The following is a 23,812-nucleotide window of genomic DNA, read 5'->3' on the forward strand; positions in this document are numbered from 1 at the left end:
TTCCTGGTTAAGAGACAGCCCTGCGAGTGTGGCACTGGCATGGATGGGAAGTCAAGAGGAAGCTTTTGCCACCGAAACCTCCTCCCTTTGGGACAGTCATAGAATCACAGAAAGGTTGGAAAAGGACTTAAGATCATGTAGTTCTAACCCCCTGCCTTCCCCAGCTGCTGCCTGGCTGGCATGAGAAGGCTGAGGATGCACAGGCCAAGCTCTGCCACATCTTGCCTTGCTCTGGGAGCCCAGCAGAGCTGACCTCCAACCCCAGCCTGATGGGGAGCAGAGAGGAGCAGGACCGACCGCTGACACCCCTGGAGCTACACTGCTCTGCAGCATGGGTTTATTTGAACCCTGCAGCTCCAGGCTGTGCTGCACAAAGAGGAGCTGTAGGAGATACCCAGGAGCCTGCAGCCATCTGGCCTCCAGCCACCACAGAGCACATCTGACAGCCATGGAATTACCAACCTGGCAGGCAGAGCTGCTCCTCCTCGCCGTTTGACCTCCCTTTTCTCCCTTCACACACACAAGTGTCCTCAGGAAAGCTCCCCTCGGCAGGGCTGGCTGGGCCCCAGCTCCACCAGCACCCTGCCCAGCAAAGCAAACACTGGTAGGAGTGGGAGGCCCCAGAGCTGGAGAGGGGAAGTGCCTGGAGAAGCCCTGCGCTCCTCCACCACTGCTGGCAGGCAGCAGAAGGGACAGATTAGAGCTGAATTATGTTACCAGCATTAAATAAACATGCCTGGCCTCTTTGAAGTTCTGCTTCCCTTGATCATGAGCTCATTTTGCTCAGCCCCAGGAAACCATCAGTCTCCATGGAGTTAACTCTTCACAGGACATCTCAGCTCCTCCAGGCACCTCGTGCCCATTGGCAGAGCTCATATAACCACACGTAGCACTGACCTCCTGTGTGTCTCCCCAGGTCTCCCTGATTTAGGTGGAATTCCAACCGGGAATGGGAACCTGCCCAACTCCACTGCGTGGTCCTGCAGGCTCCAGGCTGGCACATAAGGAAGCTTTGCTGGAGCTGGAGGAAAGGGGGATCCCTTTGCGGTGAAGCATCCTCCAACCCTGCCAAGAGCAGCACTCTCAGGTCCTGGGAGGACTGTGCTCAACCCTCCTCCAAAGCAGGGCTGAGAGGTAAAGGAACAGGGAGGAATTTGATTACAGACAAGGAAAGTTCCCAGCGCTCCCTTCATTTGGTTTAAGTGGGAATTGCAAAGTCTGGGCCAGGAAAGGGAGGGGGCAGCCACAGAGAGGAAAGGAAAATACCACCAAGCCAAAGCTGATCCTGACTCCAGGACATTTCTGCATGGCTCATACAATCTCTGCAATCCCTGCTCTTGTCTCTGGACTTGAACAACACAACCAACCTGCCTGAGAGCCTCTGCCTGGGAGTGGGAGATGTGACTTTTGGGGTTCACTACTTTAGTATATGAGTGGGAACTGCAGAGTGGCTGCTGGTGGAGCCAATGCAAGAGGGGGAGTCACTGCTGCCTGCCAAAGTGGGGAAGCAAATGCTTCTCAAGATGGCTCAAAATGACCACAGTGCTGCCCCACACTGGGTTGTTACTTCTTCTGGATGCTCTGCTCCCTCACAGCCCTGGCACAGGGAGAGATGCTGCCTATGCTGGGTGCTATGAGTCTTCCCACTTCCCCTAGGAAAGCCGTTTTCACCTTGCCCCTGAACCCTTCCACCTCCAGTTTAGTGCCAGCAAAGCTCCCACCCAACACAACCATGTCTTAGCCTCTTGTGCAGTACCTGAGAAGCACCTTGGAGATGCTGGGGGTGACCCCAGGGCAGTGCAGGGGGGGGGTGCAGCCCCAGCTAGGAGGCCCCCAGCAGCTCTGCGGCGCCCGCAGGACAGAATGCAAACAACCAGCAGGAAGCGAGGGAGAGGCTGGGAACATCAAGGCCAAATGCAGCAATCCAAGATAAACAGCAACAACCTTTCAGTTCCCAGCCAGAACAGAATCAGCCCCGCGCGAGGGGAGCCCGAGCCAGCCTTGCAGCACAGAGAACAGGGCTGGCTCACACCGAGGGACAGCAGGGAAGCACCAGCCTGGTGGGTCAGCACAAGCTGACCCTGGGTTTTCACAAGGAACAGCCTCATCAGAGAAATGCCTTTCCTAAGTAATCCTTCAGCTCCAGCAGAGAGGCTGCTCTCCTTCCCGTTCCATTGTCAGGCACGTGCTGGGTTTGCCAAGCAGCAAATGCCAGAGGGATGAGCATGAGGACAATGACAGCTCCCCGGTCCTAAACGCAACTGCAGTGCTAGCAAGCTAAAGACACGTCTGAAAACCTCCACAGCCAATGCTCAGACCTCTGCAAGTTCCTCAGCACCCTTCCAAAGCAACAGTCACAGCTCTAGGAACAAGGCAAGTACAACCCAACCAGGCCTGAGCTTCCCACGTTCAAAGCAGACATCACAGGACAAGGCAGAGCAAGGTCTCTGCCACAGGCACAGTCACATGTACATGCCACATGTACAAACAGTCCTGCAACTTCATACTTCTCGTTATTCCCTTACTTTATCCACAAATAGCCTGGTCCCCATGTGGAAAACTCCCTTGGAACGTGCATTCTAAAGGCGTAGGAAAGCCTCCAATGCAGGTGCTGAGGAGGAGCAGACCTCAGCAGTGGTGACCAGCTCCAGCTCTTCAGAGAGCCACCTCCTGCCCACCTCCATCGATGGCTGCTCCTTAGCACCTTGAGGCCAGGCTGTTACACTGCAATTGCACGGGATCATCTGTACCTTTACCGTGCATGAAGCAGCGTAAGAGAGCCAGACAGGGAACCCAGATGTCCCTGGTGCCAGCCTCTGCCTGGTTTGCTGCTGTTTGAGAGGTAAATGGAGGAGGAAGACACCTAAGCAACAACGTGGGCCTTACCTTTTGTTCCAGGGGGCTGCAGATTATCTCCAGTCAGCGAGCACCAGCCTACGGGAAAGATGTCCCGGGAATCATATCGGCACCAGTAATCGAAGGCACCTCTCCAGCCATCAAATGTTATGAGGACCTCAGAACCTCTCACCTCCCCAATGGTGGCCGGGCAGATGAAGTGAGGGTTCTTCCTGTCCACTGCCTCCAGCTTCATACCTGTCTTGAAGAAGTTTTGGGATGGAGATGGTGGTTCCTATAAGGAGAAATCGAAAATGTGCTCAAAGAGGATATACCAGGGCTGTCCCCTCCATCAGCAAACTCCCCTCCAGGAGCAGATCAAGAAGGGAGCTAGCGGGCTGGACGTGAACCCCAACTAGGTGTGCTCGTGCTGGCCTAACTACATGACTACATGCCCTTCAAGTCAAGCAGCAATGAAGTCCACTGCTGACTGCTCTGCCATCACCCTGCTGCTGGATCAAACCCACACAGTGCTATGTTAACACTGGAGCCTGTGACACCTCTGCCATGCAGTGCAGGCAGGAAATAAACTCCAAAGAGCCTCTATAGGTACTCTAACCTTTTTATCTCAGAGCAGGAAAACCTGAGATATGAGAGTCATTCTCTGTCATTCTTCCCCAGACTGCAGCTTTGCTAGACATGTGAGAGATCTGCCACCCATCCTTATCTGGGGCTTGCTCCTCCTTGTCTTTTACACCTGAGACATACTGAAGCCACATCAACCATCCCATAGCACAGCACAAGCCTCTAGTAAGGCTTCTGTAGCTCTCTGACTAAAGATGTGAGATTACAAACTACAGACCCATACTTGCAGTGTGGCCTCACAGCAGTCTTTGCCCACCTCCCAAGCTCTGGTACATTAAAAGGTTTCAGAGAGGTGCTGACTTTCAGATACTGCATTCCTGACTTGGACAGCACCTGCAGCCCAAGTGAAAAACAAGCCCATCTCTCAAGCCTGAGTGTTGAAGGCCAAGATGCTTTCTTAGCAGACCCCTGTCTGCATCCTGACACTGCTGTGATGCAGCCATAGAGGGTATAGGTCTGCCCTAGAGAAGCAGCACCAGGGCAAAGCTGGGCACTGTTCACCTCCTGTGGTGAGAAACCAGCTGTGACTTTGGTGCTCTGCAGTAAAAGGGCCATGCCAAAAGGGTGTCTTCACAAACAGTGAAATACCTTGTGGAAAATCCGGACAGGAGCCATCTCTGCTCCATTCAGAGTCTTCAGAAGGAACATGGGCCAAGAGGAGGCATTCAGCCGAAAGCCTGCAGGGGAGGAAGCAGAGATGGAGACTTTGAGGCTGGATCCAGCAGCACACGCCTGCTGGGCTGGGACCTCTGCAGCAGGCACACGCTGTGATCACGCATCACCCTCCTCATGTTGGAGGGTGAGAGGTGACCTTTTCCAGATGCTCTGCACACAAAACATGATGCTGTTGAAAAGAACCCCCTGGGGATGGCTGTTTGCAATATTCTGCTGGGAACACAAGCCTGCACATTACCCATGCAGGCAGAGAGCTTTGCGCAGCACTAGTGCTGGCAGCCTCAATGATCCTGCTACAGGGAGACATGAATCAGCAAGTGCACACTCAGAGTATGGAATTTCTTCCTCCATAGGGAATCTCAGCTCCTGGGTGGTCCCCTGCACCTTTTAGAGTGAGCTGCAGGCAAGCTAACCTGACTAAATGAAGAGGCTGTGGCGTGGCTGGGAAGCAGGTTTAACCATTACAGGAAAGAATGGCAGCTTTTGGCTCAATGCTGTCTATGAAGAAAAGTACAGAAATAGCAGAAAGGGGCTTATGGGAAGAAGAAAGCAAATTCACATGCTTTGGGCTATGACCCTGAGTGCAACTGCACAACCAGGTATCACAAAACACCTTTGCTCAATATGCATCTTCCTGCAGAAGCAATTTCTGCTGCTCAGCTGAACAGGGCATTGCACTGTCTGTATCTGTGGTAGTTTGAAGATAACCCTGGGCCTGGACCTAAAGGGAGAGCATCCCATGGTGACTGACATGGCAAAGCTCTGCCAGGGTTGAGATGCCACAACACAACATCCTGGGGGGATTCTGACTGGACACAAGAGGGAGATTTTTCCCCATAAGAACAATCAGCCACTGGATAACCTCCCCTGGGAAGTGATGGATTCCCCAACATTGGCCACTGTTAACACCTGACTGGACATGGTGCTGGGACATCTAGTCTACGTCATGTTTTTCCCATAAACATTGGAGCAGATGGTCCCTGAGGCTCCTCCCAACCTGGGATTCTGTGATTCTAGCCTGGCCCAAGGTTACGCAGGTCACAGCTGGGCACAAAGACTTCTTCCAGAGCATGAACCCTCTCCTCTGGCACAGTCAGAAATGAGTTTTGCTCAGCAGCTCCATTACCCTTATTGCCACCTGCTGGCAAAAGCCGGGCAAGGCACAGGAGGAACCATGGCTGCCAGGCAGGACCGGTACCCACAGGAGATGGGCAGCTCATGGGCTGCTCCCTGGGACCGAGGTTTCAAAGAGATGTCTGCAAATGCACAGCAGCATGCATGAAAATAACATCAAAATTCTTTACTGTAAGGGTGCTGAGGCACTGGAATGGGTTGCCCAGGGAGGTTGTGAATGCTCCATCCCTGGCAGTGTCCAAGGCCAGGTTGGACGAAGCTGTGTGTGGCATGGCTCAGTGTGAGGTGTCCCTGCCCATGGCAGGGGGGTTGGAACTGGATGATCCTAAGGTCCTTTCCAACCCTAACTATTCTGATTCTAAAACCGACAGCTTCAATGTTGAGCTGCAGCAGGTTTTGCCTGTAGCCAATATGAAGGCGAAAGGTATCATTAGACCTGCTTACACACAGCTTCGTGTGGTGGGATGTGCCAGAACATGCATCTGCTTATGTTCCTTCCTTCTTCAGAAAGGTCAATCCTAAGGGTCCCACTGCAGTTCAGGCCCTACTTCCACAACGCTCACTAATGGTGCTCCATGGAAAAACATGATTAAAAACAGCACTCATTCCAGCTGTCCCACTGAAGGTTTCCTGCATCACTACAGATCGGCTTGATCTTATCTGGGGATGTGCTGAGGGAGATTTACGAAGATGCTTCACAAATAATGGGCAGCAGAATGCAAAAGCAGGTTGAGTTTGGTGCTTCATCAGGAAAGAACCAATAAACGAGCTCCTCATTTGGCCAGTGTCAAAAAGAAGATGCATTCACCCAAAGACCAGGCTGGAAGAAGCATTTGTTTGTCCACGTTAGTGATCAAGCTGCAGCAAAGTGAAACTAAGTCAAGAGATGAAATATTACAAGTGTCTCTTCACGAGACAGGACTTAAATCACTGGGAACCTTGTCAGACCTTCTATTTCCTCATCACGCGGTCCCCAGCTGAACTCCTATTGATCCAAAGGTACTTGGGCACAAATACCCTTAGACAGCATGAATGAAAACTGACATGCTTTTGAAATCAGTGTCAGGATCAGCAGTGCCTCAGCCCTGACTGTTCTCTTGGTTATTCTCTACCTCAAGTTTCACAGATCACCAGCAAAGCCAACCAGACACCAGCTCCCTGCTCAGCTCCAGGGGGAGCACAGGGGAACGCACGGATGGATGACACCCAGCTCATGCCAAGCACACCTTGGAAATGACAGCACTCGGAAGCAGGATCAGAAGCCCAGAGCAATGGGCAGTGACCAGAGACCAAGCCATGTGCCAGCACTGCCTGGGTGACTGTGGCAGGTCTCCCAGGAAAGGAGAACCTGGATTCATTCCATCCTTATACAGGCAGTTACCTAGGACAGGCCACCATGGTTGCTCTGCCTTCCAACACTACCACCCACACCCCTGGGTCACCAGGGCTTTGGGGTGCCCTCCATTGCTTGTGCGTCCCCTAGGAATCAGAGTGGCTCTGGCATTCTTTCCCACAAATGCATGGAAATGTTTTTCCTTGGGGTACACAGGGATAACTTCAGAATGCATAAGAGCACAGTCAGCATGTGCTTATCCTGAGCTTGAGCAGCAAAGAGTGCAGGCAGTTCACCTAGGTGCAAAGAGCTCTTTCATCTACACTCTAAAGCACCTCCTTACCCATGCCACAAAGTCCATGTGGAAATACAGACCTGGTGTGGGATACATGTTTAACAGCCCAAACTAACAGGGCTGCTCCGTATCACAGTGGTAGGCAGGGGCAGTCCAAGGGTCTCTGTCCCAGGCACAGAGATATAAAACCCCCAAGGTTTTCCGCACAGATCATGTGGGTGCTTAGTGGACAGCTGAACTCCAGCTCACCCAGTGGAGGCTGCAGCATCCCTCCATTCTTCTCACAGTTTCCTATGGGCTGGATTTCAGCAGAGTCCACCAGCCTCCAGAAGTCATTCTTGTTATCACTGCCATCGAGGCGCAGACGCAGGCGTGCGCCCGTCAGACCCACCACTGTGGCGATGCACGTGGACGTGGTGTTCCGGGGGTCCTGGGCTTCTAGTTTCATACTGATCTTGAATTCATTTGCAGGTGGAGTGTATGACTGCAAAGAGAAAAACAGGGACTCACGCAGAGCCAGGATTTCCACTATTCAGGCTGATACCCTGAGAGCACCAACACTGGTTCTACCAGAGACTGACAGCATCCTCCAAGCACAGCATGGGAGCAGACACCACAGAGCAGCAAAGAAAGCTTGGTGAGCCCTGGCAGACCTGTAACCAGACCTACCCTTTCCTCACAGCCCTCAGGGGAATCACCCAGCCAACCCAACAGATACAACTCCTCTGTGCTGCTGAGGAGTATCCTGGTACACCCAGACCCAGGTGTACCATGCGCTGTGACCATTCCCTCCTGCATCCCCTGTACCCACGTCTGTGCTCAATGCCCAGGGGCTGCTAACCCATTCACCAGAACCATTTCTCTAAGGGCCTATGGCAGAGTAGAAGTTTTCTCATGTTCCCATCCATGCATATCTCAGAGTAAAATCTGTGCTACTCCACCATTTGCAGCACCCAAACCTATCTTTGTTACCTTTGCTTCAGCACGCTTGGTTTCCTGTTCTCTGATATCCTTAAGCATCTTCCTTGCCAAAAAAGGGGCCTATCCCAGGCAGGGAACTCCTGGGTCACTAATGCACCATCCCCTTTGACCTTTCTTGTTTGCACCCTCTTACCTGCTTGAAGCAATGGGCGGGAGCTGGGATGGCACATGTTTCTTTCAGGTATTTCTCCCAGGTGAAGTGACCTGAGAAGAGAAAATGAAAGGACTCAAATAGGAACCGACAAGCAAAAACCTCAGAGTGAGATGGCTGGACTCCAGATACAGGCAGTTCTCCAGCTCTCACAGAGGAGGTGCTCACAGGCAACATGCTCTCATCAAGATCCTCTGATGTTTGTGACCACAGAGGATTTACAACTGCACCTGACAGGCAGAACAAAGCACCGTGCTGCCTGCGGCATCCTACTGCCTCCATGCTGCTGAGAGGGGTCTGCAAAGAGCGAGGGTAACAACCTACAACTTCATATAAAATACCCAGCACAGATGGGGAGCTGTGGAATCTTCCAGACAACTGCCCCTTGGAAGTCATTTGTTAAAGAGATGGCTCAGTCTGGGGATTAAGAACAGTCCCCGTGGGCTAAAAGCAGCCCAAGTCAATAGGAAACTGCATATGCTGATGCTGCGGTTTCCCTGGTCCAGCCACACACCGTGGCCCCACAGCTCAGAGAAGCATCAGCCTGACCCCAGCAATCACTTCCTGAGGCAGACACGGAGCCTGTAGGTAGGATGGAAGCAGGGATCCTCCAAATGGGGATTCCCTGAACACAGCAGCTCATACCCAACACCAAAGCCCTTTCCACTGAGTGCTGCTGCAGGAAGCGCGTTGATCCTTGCCCTCACCCTTCCCATGTACAGCAGGAAGGGTAAAAGCAATATGTCATCCAGGGGAACCTGGGATTAAATGAGGAATTAAAAGCTCCTGTGATCTGAGCAAATTGTGACTTTTGCCATTTCAACTGAGCAGCTGGGAAAGGCTCCTTCCAGCATGACACGAGCTGGTATTCATCCCAACAGCTCCCGGGAGACCGCCGCTTGCAAGTCATTTCAAGAGCATTGAATGTGTGGCAGCACAATTAAAGAGTCAGCTCCTGCTTCCCCTGCTCACATCAAGTTGTGAATCAGCCTATTCTCAAAACAAAAGCTACATTGAGCCATTTTAGCTACTGCAGTGCACACCACACCTCTAAGAATTCAGGCATCAAGGTCAGCACACGTTGCTTCAGTTCTGCTTCACGTGCACAGAGAAGCTGTCAGGGCTGGATAATCTCCCTGCTCCAAATACATCAAAGCAATGCTACTTTCTTGCCTCCTCCCATGCAGATGATGAGCACACACTGTTAAATACAGTGGAAATGAACAGAAAATACACAGTTTCTATTGCCACACTGCCTGAAGGTGGTGTCCTCAACATAAGAAGGACGTGGAGCTGTTGGAGCCAGCCCAGAGGGGGCCACGAGGATGATCAGGGGCTGGAGCACCTCCTGTACGGAGCCAGGCTGAGAACATTGGGGCTGTTCAGCCTGGACGAGAGAAGCTGTGTGGAGACCTCAGAGCAGCTTCCAGTGTCTGAAGGGGGCTACAAGGGTGCTGGAGAGGGACTCTTCATCAGGGACTGTAGCGATGGCACAAGGGGTGATGGGTTCAGACTGAAACAGGGAAGTTCAGGTTAGATAAAGGCAGAAGCTCTTCCCTGTGAGGGTGCTGAGGCACTGGCACAGGGTGCCCAGAGAAGCTGTGGCTGCCCCATCCCTGGCAGTGTTCAAGGCCAGGCTGGACACAGGGGCTTGGAGCAAGCTGCTCTAGTGGAAGGTTGGAACTGGATGGTGTTAAGGTCCTTTCCAACCATTCCATGGTTCAAGGATTTTACACTTGGTCATATCAATGAAATGTATGAATTATGTGTACTAAACACCAGGCAAAGCAAGCCCAGGCACGGCAATGCCTCTTGCATCCCTCCTCGTAACTCTACTTGCTGACCTGGTCATCTCAGACTGGGGGGTTCTTCAGAAGCCCCTGTCTGTGGAGCACAGAGAATGCTGGTAGTGACAGTACCGTGTGTCTGCCCCAGGGCCTGAGCAGGGCTCTTTGGAAGGGATCAGCTGCACTCAACTATTTTAGTTTAAAGAGGAAACCTCCCCCCTGCTCAGCTGCTTTCAATCCTCGCTATTAAACATGGTCCTGGTTTTAATCCTCCTCTCAGTGGCTCCACAGCAGACAATGCTGCTCTGCTCCCCACAGCACCGTGCTGAGCTGGGACTGAGCTGCACAGCCCCAACAGGAGCAGCAAACTCTGAGGCAGCTGCTGGCCTCTAAAAATAGTGCTTGTACATAGAACTTATTTGAGATGAATTCCGTTGGGACCCAAGTACCACATGAAAACACACACATCCCACCAGAACTGCAGGTACTTACGAATCTTGGTTCTGGGGACTTATTTTGCAAGGGGCAGCAGAAAGACTTCTCTAAACACTGAGAAAAGGCAGAGTCAATACAGCAGTTCAGCCTTTCTTTCTCTGTTCACCACCAGCCACTTCTTAATGGATTTAAACTGATAGAGGCAAGATTGAGATGAGCTCTTAGGCACAAGTTCTCCCCTCTGAGGGTGCTGAGGCACTGGCACAGGGTGCCCAGAGAAGCTGTGGCTGCCCCATCCCTGGCAGTGTTCAAGGCCAAGTTGGACACAGGGGCTTGGAGCAAGCTGCTCTAGTGGAAGGTGTCCCTGCCTGTGGCAGGGATTGGAGCTGGGTGAGCTTTAAGGTCCCTTCCAATACAAACCAGACTGGGATTCTGGGATTCTCTTCCCTACTTCCTCCCCACTGTGCAGAGCAGACCGTACTCCCCCAAACTGGAGGGATCACCCACTGAAGGGACCAAGTTCCTCCCTGTACCACACCTCAGACCTGCTTGAAGGAAGAAACAAGAGGAGGATACTTAAAGAGAAACACCATGGGTTTGTAACTGCATCTGTGAGCTGAACAAGGGCCAAGGACTGTAAAGCTGCATGACTCCTGGAACTCAGCTGTGAAAATGCCTACTGGGGACAATGGTCCATGACTCCTGCTTGCATTTGGAAAGCTCCTTACCACACGCTTGTGTCAAAGGGAGACAGCACGTGCAGGCAGAATGTGAAATCTGGGCTCTGATGGCTTAACCTTCCAAAATACTCCAAACCAAACACTTCACACATCCGAGGGGTCATAGCTGCGAACTGCAAGTCTGCACCTTTGTGTTTAGCTTCTCATCGTGTTGAGAATCTATGTTCATCTTTTGCCCAGAATTTAAATGAAGACAGAGTTTCTGTTTGTCTCTAACTGAAGCCTGCTTTGGGCCCCATTAGCATTTCAGCTCCCCAGGGGTCATCAATCCAACTGAAACAATACATGTGCGTTGCAGGTCACATCTGTGAAGGAGAACGTGCCCTCCCCAGATCAAGGCATCCCATTAAAGTCTGCAGCCCATATGTGTATCTGCTAATGAGCATCAAGCAGCACATGAAAGCAGCACAGTCTGAGCCAGCTCGCTATGAAAATGAGCAAAGGATGGTGTCTGCTGGCAGATCCCAATGCCTGGGCACAGCCTCCCCAGGGATCAGCTCTCCCAGCACCACGGCAGAGCTCCTGCAGGTCCTGCCTGTCATGGTTCCATTTGCTCAGCCATCAATCCAGCTGCACATTCTCCATCCGTAACAGCTACAACCAACACCACGACCCCACTTACTCACTGTCTTGCTCAGAAGAAAGGCGAGGATGCGTGAGCCAAACCAAACAGGTTTCAACCACCAGGACAGCGTCTGCTTTCCTGCTTCTCAGAGGTGTCCCAGTGCAGCTTTACCTCTAAGCAGGAATCCTTTCAGCCTGGATCACAGGGTGCTCTGTGCCAGAGAGCTGGAGCAGGTTCACCCCTCACATCTACCCCAGCCTTGGGCAGTGAAGAGCTGCTCAGCTTCTTGCAGGGAGCAGATCTCTCGCTGCTCCACATGTGCTTGTTGAGCAGACACGTGCCCATCAGCCTGTCTGCAGAGGTTCCTCCCCAGGCCAGTGAGCCCTGGGATGCAGCGTGCTGTGGTGGCTGGTGTGGATGAGTGCTGCTGGGGAAGCTGAAGCTCCCAGAAAGCTCCATTTCAGGTCAGCGCTGCCCCTGAACAGCAGCCAGTCTCTGCCACCCACACACAGTGCAGAGGGAAAGCAGCAGCAGAGCCCCAACACCTCAAACACTGACTGTACACAGGCCATGGGAGCTGTGGCAGTGCCCATAATGTCATATGGAGCTCAGCAAGCGGTGACAGAGGAGCGAGGACTTTATTGGAGGTTCTAACACACTTCTTGCCCTTGGAGAAGGTCATTCCAAACTGTGATCCACAGAACTTCAAGTTGAGGGCAGACAAGAACAGATGAGATGCTCCAAGAGCGAATGGCAAGGGCTGATGGTGGCCCACAATGTGCCAGAGAACCACACCCCGGAGTGCCACCCCCCGAAGCACAGCAGCTACTGCAGCTCTCCTAAGGGCTCTATGACACACAGAAGAGAATTCCCAAAGGCAAACACATATTTCCTGCTAAAATGGCTTAGCTCAGGCAATTGTTTAGTTTCCTGTTGCTCTCTACTTGGTGGGAAGTATGGACATCGCTTCCCTTAAGGAGACAGGCAGAATGTAAGGACATAAAGACATCACCTTCTTATGCTCTGTAAGTAAAATACAGGCCCTAAAAACTATTAATTACACAAGCCTTACGTGAACTTCCTAAAGCGGGAAGTCACCTGCATCCCCCCTGACGAATGGCAGGAGCTGAGCACAGGGCCACAACCCTCCCTGCCTGTGCTGGGGATGCCTCATCTCCAATGACATGGGACACCTCCCACTAGAGCAGCTTGCTCCAAGCCCATGTCCAACCTGGCCTCGAGCACTGCCAGGGATGGGGCAGCCACAGCTTCTCTGGGCACCCTGTGCCAGCACCTCAGCACCCTCACAGGGAAGAGCTTCTGCCTAAGAGCTCATCTCAGTCTCCCCTCTGGCAGGTTAAAGCCATTGCCCTTGGCCTGTCCCTACAGGCCCTTGTCCAAAGCCCCTCTCCAGCTTTCGTGTCAACACTGGCAGCTGCTCCAGGGATCCTTCCATGGGCCATACCATGTCTCTCCTACAAAACTGAGGCCTGGGCTAGCCACTGCTGTGAACACGGAAGAGGAGTGTATGCAGAGTTCAGAAGTTCCTTATGCCCCAAGTGCATGGAAAAACAAGGGCAGAGTCACCCCTCAGCACTTGTAGCTGAGGAAGAAACAGATCTGCTGGATCCTGGCTGGTTTCAAATGAGCTAGCTCAGCTCTGGGCTCACCCCAGTGTCTTCTTGGCCAGTTCTGATTGTGGTCAGAATTAACCACATGAGGACTCACATGAGGGCTCTCCAAAAGCAGTTTTTATCTGTAATCTAAATCGGCGTTTGCAGTTTCCCACGTCCCAACAACTCAAAACGCTTTCAGGAGAAAATAAACACAATGGGAGAGGGGGAGAGGGAGAAAAAGAAGGAGGGGGGAAGGAGGGGGGAGAAGGAGAGAAGATGAGGAGAAGGGGAAAAGGGGAGGAGGGGAGCAGGGAGCTCTCTTACCTTGGTACTGGGAGGGGGACTCTGATGGGCGGCCGTACTTGTGCTTTTTACCATCTTTCCAGTCTATGGCTGAGACAAGAGACAAAGTGTTTGTGTCAGTGAAAGCAGCCAATGCTCTTGAACATTATCTGCCCACGGCACGGGCTCTGCAGGCACTTCAGAGGAGAGGACTGACCTCCCTGGCCTTGTCATGAGCCAGGAAACATAGATCGTTTGTCTAAACCTACGGGGTGTGCTTGAAGCAGGGAGAAAGCCTGACTTGAGGTATCTGCATTTGCATCCTAGTCTCTGCCTAGAGCTCACCAACCAGTGTCCTCCCACAGTGGCAAGCAGTAACCTAAGAAACAGCAAACAGGTGAAGCTCCATTATTTTAACTACATGAAGAAGTGGCAAAGCTCAAAACCAAACTGGCTCATGTGGGTCTCACTACACCAAGACATGGGAAGTTTGGGTTAGATCTTAGGCAGAAGCTCTTCCCTGTGAGGGTGCTGAGGCGCTGGCACAGGGTGCCCAGAGAAGCTGTGGCTGCCCCATCCCTGGCAGTGTTCAAGGCCAGGTTGGACACAGGAGCTTGGAGCAAGCTGCTCTAGTGGAAGGGGTCCCTGCCAGTGGCAGGGGGTGGAGCTGGATGAGCTTCAGGGTCCCTTCCAACCCAATCCCAGTCTGGGATTCCCTGAAATGAATAAAAAGGGTGGAAGAACAATTCCCTTGAGGGACAGTATTCTGCCATCTCCTCAAGAAAGCAAGACTAAAGGACACAAGTATTTAAGCCAGAAGCAAAAAAGCCCCCGTGGATGGGTAAGGCTCCTCCCGGTGTTGCTGGATAACTCTAACAGCATCTGTGCACTCCAAGTAACCTCTTGCCATACTCTGCTAGAGAAGTTCTGTTTTATTCTTCACCTTTAACATGCAAAACTCCTCATTAAGCAGGCAGGAAAAGCAGCGGAAAGGGCAAGAGAAGCAAGAATTTCTGCAGGCAAATGAACAAGCGAAAGTTCAATGCATTATTAAAACAGCAGGTAAGTAGGACACAAACCCAAGTGTTGCTGCTGTAACCTATGGCCTAGCACAGGTCCTACAGCACTGGGCTGAGGCATCCTGCTCCTGAGGAAGGGAAGAAGCTGTGTGCAGCCAGGCCCGAGGCCACAGTGCTGACAATCAACGTGGCTCTTTGATTCCCAGCCCTGCAGCTGCCTCACAGCACGCTTCCCCCATCCCCTGCTCGCCTTCATTTATTTGCACTTCATTAAAGGACAAGCAGTGAGAGGAGCCACCAGAGAAGCAAAGATGTTTAAAACACAAGAAAGGGAGGAGAGAAACGGAGCATAGAAATCTCGTGCAATAAACCTGGTGAGTGTGCAGCAGATGTGAACAAAGCACTGCGGAGGATGCTCCATCCTCTAAGCTGCTCCCTTCCCCCATCCTCCCAGGCACATGTGATGAGATCACCCCGGTCCAACGCACACGCGTGGCACAAGGCTGAAGGAAATCAATAGCCCTCTTAAGCACAAGGAGCCCGAGAGCTCAGCTGCAGCAGCCCCACAGCTTCCCACTTGAGCTGGGGGGAGCATGGGGAGTGCACGTGCGGCTGCTGCTGCGTGGAACAGGGAAGAGACTCGGGTGGCCAGAGGGAAAGTACCAGATGCCATCCCCACGAGGTAGGCTGGGCTTTGCTTTCACGCCTCATTAGAAGGGGAAGGCTTGTGCCAGCACAGGAGCTGTCTGCCTCACGCTGGGAGCACAGGCAGGTGGTGTGTGCTCATACCCCAGAACACCCTCACTGCCCAGCACTGTGGCCCATGAACTGCAGGGGTGCACCCATCAAGGGACTCCTCCTCCACCTGCTTGGGTGAAGGGTTCTCTGCACACTGCCGGGGAAACAAGCGGCTCAAACTTGTGCCCACACGTCCCCTGTGCTCCCACCCCATTGCTGTCCTCATGCTGCGCTGGGTCCTTTGCTCAGGACCAGCTCTCTCCTGGGCTTGTGGCTGTGCCAAGCATCAGTGCTCACCTTTTTGAGGGCCTGGTTTCCGCATTCTATCACCTGCTGCTGTCCTTACCCTGGGACTGGCTGCCTTTTGGATAACTGAAGATGTCTAGGAGAAAAGAAACACACATGAGACCATTCCCCATTCTGGAGCACACAGTCATGTGCAACATTAATCACACAGCGGGGAGAAAATAGATGCTCTTTCACCCTGGGTTGAGCAGAACATCTCCTACTGAACACAGACAATTCATTCCAACCCCCCTCAATCTACAAGTCTTTCTCCATTATGTGGACAACTTCAAATGTACAGCAGTGGAAGCAGCAGAACCCAGGGAGAGGAGCACATGCCAGTGTCTGTGTTAACTGCTGCAGGTCCCGGGTGGGTTCGTGGCACAGGGGGGCTCTTCCCCAGCACTAATAAAGGGAGGCAGAGCTGAAATGTATGGAAGAAACCACATGGAAACACAACATTAACTCTGGCAAAGCAGCACTGCAAAGCCCAGCTCACCACTTGCAATTCAAATTGCTCACAGCAGTTCTGGGTAATAAGGATGAGAAATTGGACAAAGAGCCAGGAAACATTTTTGCTGTTAGGACTGCAATCAGTGGCCAAGTGGTGCTGCATTTCCTCGTCTCCTGGTTGGAGGAAAACTGGCTGGACTGTCCCCAGCGAGAACAGGCAGTTGAACAGTTGCTTTCTTCCTCTGCTTAGAAGAATGGTACTGAAAATCAGAGCTGTGGGGAGGTGAGAGCTGGACACATCCACGAAGCCCGGTACCAAAACGGATGGTTGAGCCACAAACAAGCCCTTTGGAAAGTGGTAAGAGCATGTTTGACACTGCCTTAACTAATGAAAGATGAATTGTGTGACTCTCACTCCATGTTACTCACAGTGGGGCAGTCAGGCTGCAGGATGTGCAAGAAAGCTGGCTGGGGACACAAGTTTCTGCTTCAAGGGTTATTCACAGATCCAACTTGGCGAGAGGCTTTGATTTGGAAACCCAGCTACAAACTACAGCCTTGAAGTGCAGTGCTTGCAACATTGAGCAACACCCTGACATGGAAAATACTAAAAGAATATTAAATGCTAAAGGAAAAAAAAGCCAACCTAGTTGTTTTTTAATCCAAATCAAAAGGCACACAGGAGTCTCTCATTGCTGCTCTCATAAATAGCGTGTTTGTGCACACTTGTGAAAGGAGTTAAGTTTCTTTTGCTTTCAGTAGCAGAAGGTAATCTACATGTGAAAGCTTATTTACAACTTTTAATGCTTCTCTTCATCATTTTCTCCAGGCATTTTTATTAAAAGCCAGCAGTCATGGTAGGGAGAGTCCCCCCAGGGTGAAAGGGGTTTATGTAAAGGCACCAGACATGCATTCACCATCTCTGGCTCCTCACCTCTGCTCTCTGCTCTGCTCAGACATGAGTCTGGCTGAAGTACCTAAACACGGATCATAAATCTCATGAGTCTGGCCTGGGATGGGTGTTCCTGTGCTACTCAGATGCTTCTGAAAAGCTCCTTCAGCCTCAGCACTTCGGAGCCCTGCCGCAGGGATGTGCAGCCTTCCCTGCTGAGGTGTTTGGCCGTGTGTGAGATGCTCAAGCTGTGGCTTGGGAGGTGAAACTTCTGCATCCCCTATCCTCACACAGACAGCAACAGGAGTAACTCCAGCTATGTGTAAAGTGCACAGATGGGTGCTGGTCCCTCAGCCAGTGGGCTCCCAGCATGCGGTGGAGGAGAATGAGACATTTAGATGGTGCTCCTATTAAAAAACAACAACAGAAGGTGACTCTTCCCCAAAGGAGGTGACTTGTGCTGCATGGGGACTCCAGCTCTGTGGAGGGTGCCAGCCTGGGGACTGCACTCTCCAAAATATGCTCCCAAGAACCCGTCCAAAGGAGATGGTCCCAGCCTGGCTCCTGCCACCCTTTGCAGTGCTCCAGCACCGCACACCATCAGCTGCCAAAGATGTTCTCACAACACAGGATGGCAGCACAGGGTTTTAGCCTGCAAAATCGTTGACTCAAACATGAAAAACCCCATGGTAAGTGATTATTGTGCCTCAGGGATATGTAATGCCCAGGGAAGAGCTGGAGCCAGACTCCACACTGAGTGTTTTTGTCCCACTAGCCCTGCAGACAGGAGCCATCAGCCTCCCAGGGACAGGGACCAGTTGCTGCACAAGGCTCTTTACCCACAGAGACACAGCCTGTGTGCCCTCCTGCAACTGGTATAAACTAGGCTTTACTGACACGGGGCTTGGCAATTCCCACTGGCTGTGATTTCATTCAATAGCTGCCCAGCAAAGCTGGAAAATCTGCATCCTTGGATATACTCCAAGTATCCCTGGGGACCATCCCGAGCAGCCTGGTCCAACATTGAAGCTGGGTCTGACTTCCTCCCAGCTCTGCACATGGGGCTGGACCACACAACTCCAGAAATTCATAAAATCCCAGCCTGGTTTGGGTTGGAAGGGACCTTAAAACTCATCCAGCTCCAACCCCTGCCACAGGCAGGGACACCTTCCACTGCAGCTTGCTCCAAGCCCCTGTGTCCAACCAGGCCTTGAACACTGTCAGGGATGGGGCAGCCACAGCTTCTCTGGGCACCCCATGCCAGTGCCTCAGCACCCTCACAGGGGAGAACATGTGCCTGAGAGCTCATCTCAATCTCTCCTCTTTCAGCTTAGAGCCATTCTTCTTCCAACCCAAAATACCCTACGATTTCATCTCACTGACACCTGACTGGAAGTCAAGTGGAGCTGCCCTGTAGGCTTTGGCAAGCCTGCAACACCCCAGTGAAGAAGACTTCAGTCTAGAGGGATGAAAGCAATCAGCAGAACAGGCACTGCAGGATGGATGGACGTGGCCTGTGCACTGCTCAGGGACTGGAGACTAGAAAAAGATCTTAGAGTCATGAATAGCAGAAGCTACTGTGTGGTATCTGAGGGGGAAAAGCGAGCTGTCTGCATGGACAGTGACCCCAGACACACACCCCTGCTGAGACCCTGTCAGCTGGGTCAATGACACAGAGGCACTTTTGCATCAAATGAAGCACTGGAGGTTTACCCAGCCCAGCACATGCAATACTCCACCTCCAAACCTGACACTTGTACAGAGCTGTGTATCCCAGTTAAAACTCCCCTCTTCTTCCAGCGGTGTATTTCTCATGCTCACAGACAGCAAGACAACCCTGGAAGCACGGACCACAGTTTTACGTGGTGTTGATTTCAGGGTTACACCCTCAAAGAACAGCTCAACGTGCAAGTTGATTTCAATCCCTTCCAATCTATAAAGGCCAAGTGACATGCTGCCTTTCGCAGCAGGTAAAGTGCCTTTCCCAGAGTTTTAAACAACTTCCACTCACCGAGATCTCAAAAGTGCCAGAGGCTCCTCTGAACTGTCATGGGCTCTAGTTCCCCATCACTCCTACAAGCCACCAAAGTCAGTCCAAACACTGCGGCATATCAAAACCTGGAAGCAGAGAGACAAAATGCAGAAGTCTGCATTTCATTGCAGAAAGGCTGGGTTACCGCTTGCATTATTCATGTTCATATTTAATTCATTTTAAACATCCAAATTTAAATTGAAAGGCAGCTGCAACAAACATTCCCCCTTCCCATAGCGAAGCAGCGCAGGACTTGACACAATTTAAGTGCAGCTTGCGGTGGGTACACGGTGCTGTTAAACACCTTGGAGATGAACAAGATCACATCAACCGAGCTGCTACAAACTAGTTCAGCCTTTGTAGAATGAAACTATCACACAAAGAAGGATTTAAAAGACTAGAGCTGATTAAGAATAAAAAGAAGAGAGACCACAGGAGACGCATATAAATAATGAAGAGCATGAAGGGAGTGAATCGGGGATGTCAAATTCCCCCTTCCCCAGTGCAGCAGGGCAAACTGTAGCACTGAAACACTGGAAGTATATAGCAGGGAGAAGGAAATGTGTGTATGGGAAGCTCACAGACATGCAACATGGTGTTGATAACATTCTCATAGAGGCTGTTATCAAGACAAGTAAGTAAGTGACACTAAAAAAGTACACATTCAAAAGTAAACCCGCATTTGTAATCGCATCGGAGCACAGAGCCACTGGCACTGCCAGCCCGAGGAACAGCTGAGTGAGAGTGGGGAGACCCCATCAGCTCCTGCATTTTCAGGGAATTCCAGCCTGGTTTGGGTTGGAAGGGACCTTAAAACTCATCCAGCTCCAACCCCTGCCACGGGCAGGGACACCTCCCACTAGAGCAGCTTGCTCCAAGCCCCTGTGTCCAACCTGGCCTTGAACACTGCCAGGGATGGGGCAGCCACAGCTTCTCTGGGCACCCTGTGCCAGCGCCTCAGCACCCTCACAGGGAAGAGCTTCTGCCTAAGAGCTCATCTCGGTCTCCTCTCTGGCAGGTTAAATCACAGACTGATCTGGGTTGAAAAGGACCTAAGATCATCCAGTTCCAACCCCCTGCCATAGGCAGGGACACCTTCCACCAGACCAGGTTTCTCCAGCCCTGCTTCGGCCAGAAAAAGCTGAGCTCCTCCACTCCTGCCTGGCTGCCAGCATCGGGTCACAGCCAGAGGCAGGACACCAGCATGAGACCCAGTTTTGTTACCCCTGCTCTGGTTTACACTGAGATTTACACCTCAGATGTATTTTCCTTTTTCTTGTTCAAAGGATAAAGGCAGCCCAGAGCCAGGCAGGGATGGGAAGAGCATCCCAGGGTGTCCCTACCTCCTATGGCTGGTCTCTCCAACAGCCACATCCCTCAGCACACACATCCAGGACATGCAACTTAATCTAATTAAGTTCTCCCCACACTGCTCTTCCAAAAGCTCATCCTTATCAGCCCTAAGGGAAGAATGATCCAATTTACCTGTGCCAGGCTGCAAGGGACCTTCGCAGCTATGAGGCAGCCTTGCTCTGCAATATCCTTCCAGCCAATGTTGTGACTGCAGCAGCAGTAAAACAAGGAGGGAGAAAGTGTGGGTAGAAGCTGCTGTCACATCTCCCCAGACCTCATCAGACGCATGTAATCTCTTTATCCACAAAGCCTCTGCTCCTCTGGAGTGCATAATTATGAAAAGAGTTAAAGCTGAGGTTCTTAATGTCTCTTCTAAGCACTTCTTTCTTCCACTAAAGGCCCCACTCAAATCAGAATGGTTTCCTGGGGTTGTTTGGACTTCCTATTATATGAGGAAGCTTCTGGTGACCCATGGGCTGGAGGCCAAGGCACTTCACAGCACTACTGTGATTGACTGAAAGGGCAACTGAAGTTTTGTTGACAGCGTGCCAAGCTTCAAACCTCTCTGGACAATGTAGTTGCCAGCAGGCAAGACGTCTTCAGAAAGGAGAGGAAGAAAACTCCCAACAGCGAGGCTGGAAAATGGTTTTATGGGGTTGGATACAAGCCCCACAGATTAGGAGGGTGAAAAGAAGAAGGAAACTGTGCATATTGCCAGAGGACTGTGAGAATGATGCTGCCTGGGAATCCCATGGGACAGCAACAAGAGAATCCTGATGGTTTCTCATAATGCAAAAAAGGCCGTTGATTTGTTTCCCCACAAGAACGTGGGTCTCAAGCACCATGAGCAGTCCAGCTCCTAAAACCCCTTCCACAGAACCTCTGCTTCAACTTCTCCTTCACAGGGATCTTCCCATCAAATATTACCAATTTTTCCAATAATAAAGAGTTCTTCCCTATAAAATTCCCTTGGGAAATGGGAGGGCAGCACTCTTAAGTCCCTGCCCAACAGGGGTGATGCCAGTACTCTCATCCCAGCTTCCCAGCATGGGGCTCAGGCTGTGCTGGGTCCTGTGACAGCTCCATTCTGGAAGCCCTTATGGGCACTGGGTTACATGAGAGCAGCCAGTTACATCCTGACCCAATGAGGAAACAGGCACAGAGCCATGAGAGCAGAGGTAGAGAAACCACCTCGTCCTGCTCACTGAACAGCTCTTTATTGCCATTTTTCATTTCTATGGTGGGGCACTTTCAGCTTACTTGAGAAACGAGGGCTGTCAGCACGGAATTTGGAACACTTCTGCCTCCTTTGGTTTCCACACCAGTCTTAGCTCCTCAGATTCCTGCCTGGCCTGCAGACACCAGAACTTTTGCTGGTCTAAAATCATGCTTTTATTATAGAATCACAGAGCGGTTTGTGCTGGAAGGGACCTCAAAGCTCATCCAGCACCAACCCCTGCCATGGGCAGGGACACCTCCCACTAGAGCAGCTTGCTCCAAGCCCCTGTGTCCAGCCTGGCCTTGAACACTGCCAGGGATGGGGCAGCCACAGCTTCTCTGGGCACCCTGTGCCAGCGCCTCAGCACCCTCACAGGGAAGAGCTTCTGCCTAAGAGCTCATCTCGGTCTCCCCTCTGACAGGTTAAAGCCATTCTCCTTGGCCTGTCCCTACAGGCCCTTGTCCAAAGCCCCTCTCCAGGTTTCCTGCAGCCCCTTTAGGCACTGGAGCTGCTCTGAGGTCTCCCCTTAAGGAGCCTTCTTTTAAGGGCTGCAGGAACAGTCACACGCTTCTGGTAAAACACCACAAAGCAGGGAAACATGAGCCCTGGAGTTAACACTTGGAACATACTAGTAGCTAGAAAACACAGTAAGAAGCAGGGTAACTGTTACAGAGCTCTTCACGCAATGCAGACAGCTGCAGTATCATTCCTGCTCTATGGGCAGGAATCCAGGCTCTGCCACGAGTAACTCATCCCAGGAAAAACCTGAGAGTGCCTTGTCCCTTTTTAAACCCTTTGTGAGGAAAACCATCACAGCCTATAGAGCAGAACTGCAGATCTCGCCCTGAAATGCATCCTGACAATTCCAGCAATGACTGACATGAATATATTATGAGAATGCTCGTGGCCTGGAGAGGGACAGGACATCAGCTGCAGATGCACACTTCATAGAATGCTCAATCACAGGCTAAAGAGACAAAACCCACCCCAACAAAGAACAACATTCTGCTCCTTCCTACTAAGCCATGGTGACACTACTCGGCATCGTCGTCAGCAGCAGCAGCTCTAGGTGACGTTTTGAAGTCATGGAACTTTTTAGGTCATCTTGTTGATTTGATCAAATGTATAAGTATGCAAAACCTCTGCAAGACATTTGAGAGGTGCTACATGAGACAACGGGGGAATTGTGATGTTCAGTGTTAACAAAACACACCTCACCTCGAGCACCACGTTCTCCCTGACATCAGCACACAGCAAGGACAGTTATGGCCAGTACAACCCAAGCAGCTGGGACATGGGCTTCCTGGCCACCACAGATGTGTTATTAAATACAGGAGAGCCAGCAGACACTGCACACAGAAGGGAAAGGTGGGAAGGAAGATCAGCCTCTATACAAATGATTGCTCTTACATTCACAGCTTGGTTCTTTGGTAGCCTGCCAGAGAGAAGGTGAAATGTCAAAATGATGGGGTTAAAGTACAGCAATCCCAGCCTGAAATCAAGCAAAGCTCCTTAATCATCCAAAGAGTCAGGCACTGCAGGAGTCTGCTCAGGAAAGTGAATCATCAGCATTAGAAATCTTTAAGAACAGCTTAGGCAAAGCTCTAGGAAACACTGCGGGCAGGTAAACCTTCAAGGTCACTTCTAGAGACACTGAAACAACCAAGACTTCCTCCATCAGCACATACCTGATCACACAGCACACAACCACTGCAGGATTTGATGGGCTGGAGCGTTTTTGTCTAAATTTGCTGGAACAAGACCAAAAAAAGCCCCAGAGCAAAGAGGCAGCGTGTGGAGAGCTTATTTTTAGCAAGTGCAATTGGTGCAACTTCCTCCTTGGTCCACACCAAGCCCTTCTGCCTGCTTACTTTGCCTCAAGTAACACCCTGCCTGCAGAGAGCAGGGATTCCTCCCCCCTTCCATGTGCCACTTGGGCAGGAATGGCCATGCTGCAGCAACAGAGGGGTGCAGGGAGGGGAGGTGCTCCTGCAGTGGCAGCACGGAGAGGACACCAGATGATGCCCTGACACACTGCAGAGCCCTTACAGCACATTCAACCCAAGCCGGGGAGCCAACCTCACCCTAACACAGGCACCTCTGCAGCCCAGCTGGTTTCAGGGACATAAAGCAGCATGGTGTGGATAGTGTTCCAGGAGCCACAGCCAAGCCTGGAGCTCGTCCCTGTCCCCCCACAATGTGTGTGCAGCCTGGCTGGGCTCTTAAGGCCTCCCTGCGGCTGGGGACACTGGGAGGGCAGCAGCCTCTGGCAGGCAGCCCCAGGAAGCTCTCCCAGAGGGAGCAGGGAGGGAACACAAATCACTCCCCCCCCCCGTTCGTTGGAGGC

At 51.7% G+C, this 23,812-nt stretch overlaps 1 protein-coding gene across 7 annotated transcripts in view; it reads right to left on the reverse strand.

The window, feature by feature from the left end:
• The window catches only part of SCMH1 (Scm polycomb group protein homolog 1), a 60,226-nt gene that overhangs the window by 31,145 nt on the left and 5,269 nt on the right, over nt 1-23,812 (reverse strand). For 5 of the 7 annotated variants that reach the window (XM_062611384.1, XM_062611382.1, XM_062611379.1 and 2 more), the window contains exons 2-8: nt 18,873-18,979; nt 15,529-15,613; nt 13,517-13,585; nt 8,032-8,102; nt 7,167-7,401; nt 4,069-4,157; nt 2,887-3,130 (exon numbers count right to left, since the gene is read on the reverse strand). In XM_062611384.1, the coding sequence (XP_062467368.1) occupies nt 2,887-3,130; nt 4,069-4,157; nt 7,167-7,401; nt 8,032-8,102; nt 13,517-13,585; nt 15,529-15,553 (733 nt within the window). In that variant the 5' untranslated portion in view covers nt 15,554-15,613; nt 18,873-18,979. Of the gene's footprint in view, nt 1-2,886; nt 3,131-4,068; nt 4,158-7,166; nt 7,402-8,031; nt 8,103-10,328; nt 10,465-13,516; nt 13,586-15,528; nt 15,614-18,872; nt 18,980-23,812 lie in introns of those variants that run through there. The other 2 variants (XM_062611383.1, XM_062611380.1) reach the window with 2 other exon arrangements.

The sequence above is a fragment of the Pezoporus occidentalis genome, unplaced genomic scaffold (genome assembly GCF_034315485.1).
Source record: "Pezoporus occidentalis ecotype Australia unplaced genomic scaffold, CSIRO_AGI_Poc_V1 ctg153, whole genome shotgun sequence".
NCBI lineage: Eukaryota > Metazoa > Chordata > Aves > Psittaciformes > Psittacidae > Pezoporus > Pezoporus occidentalis.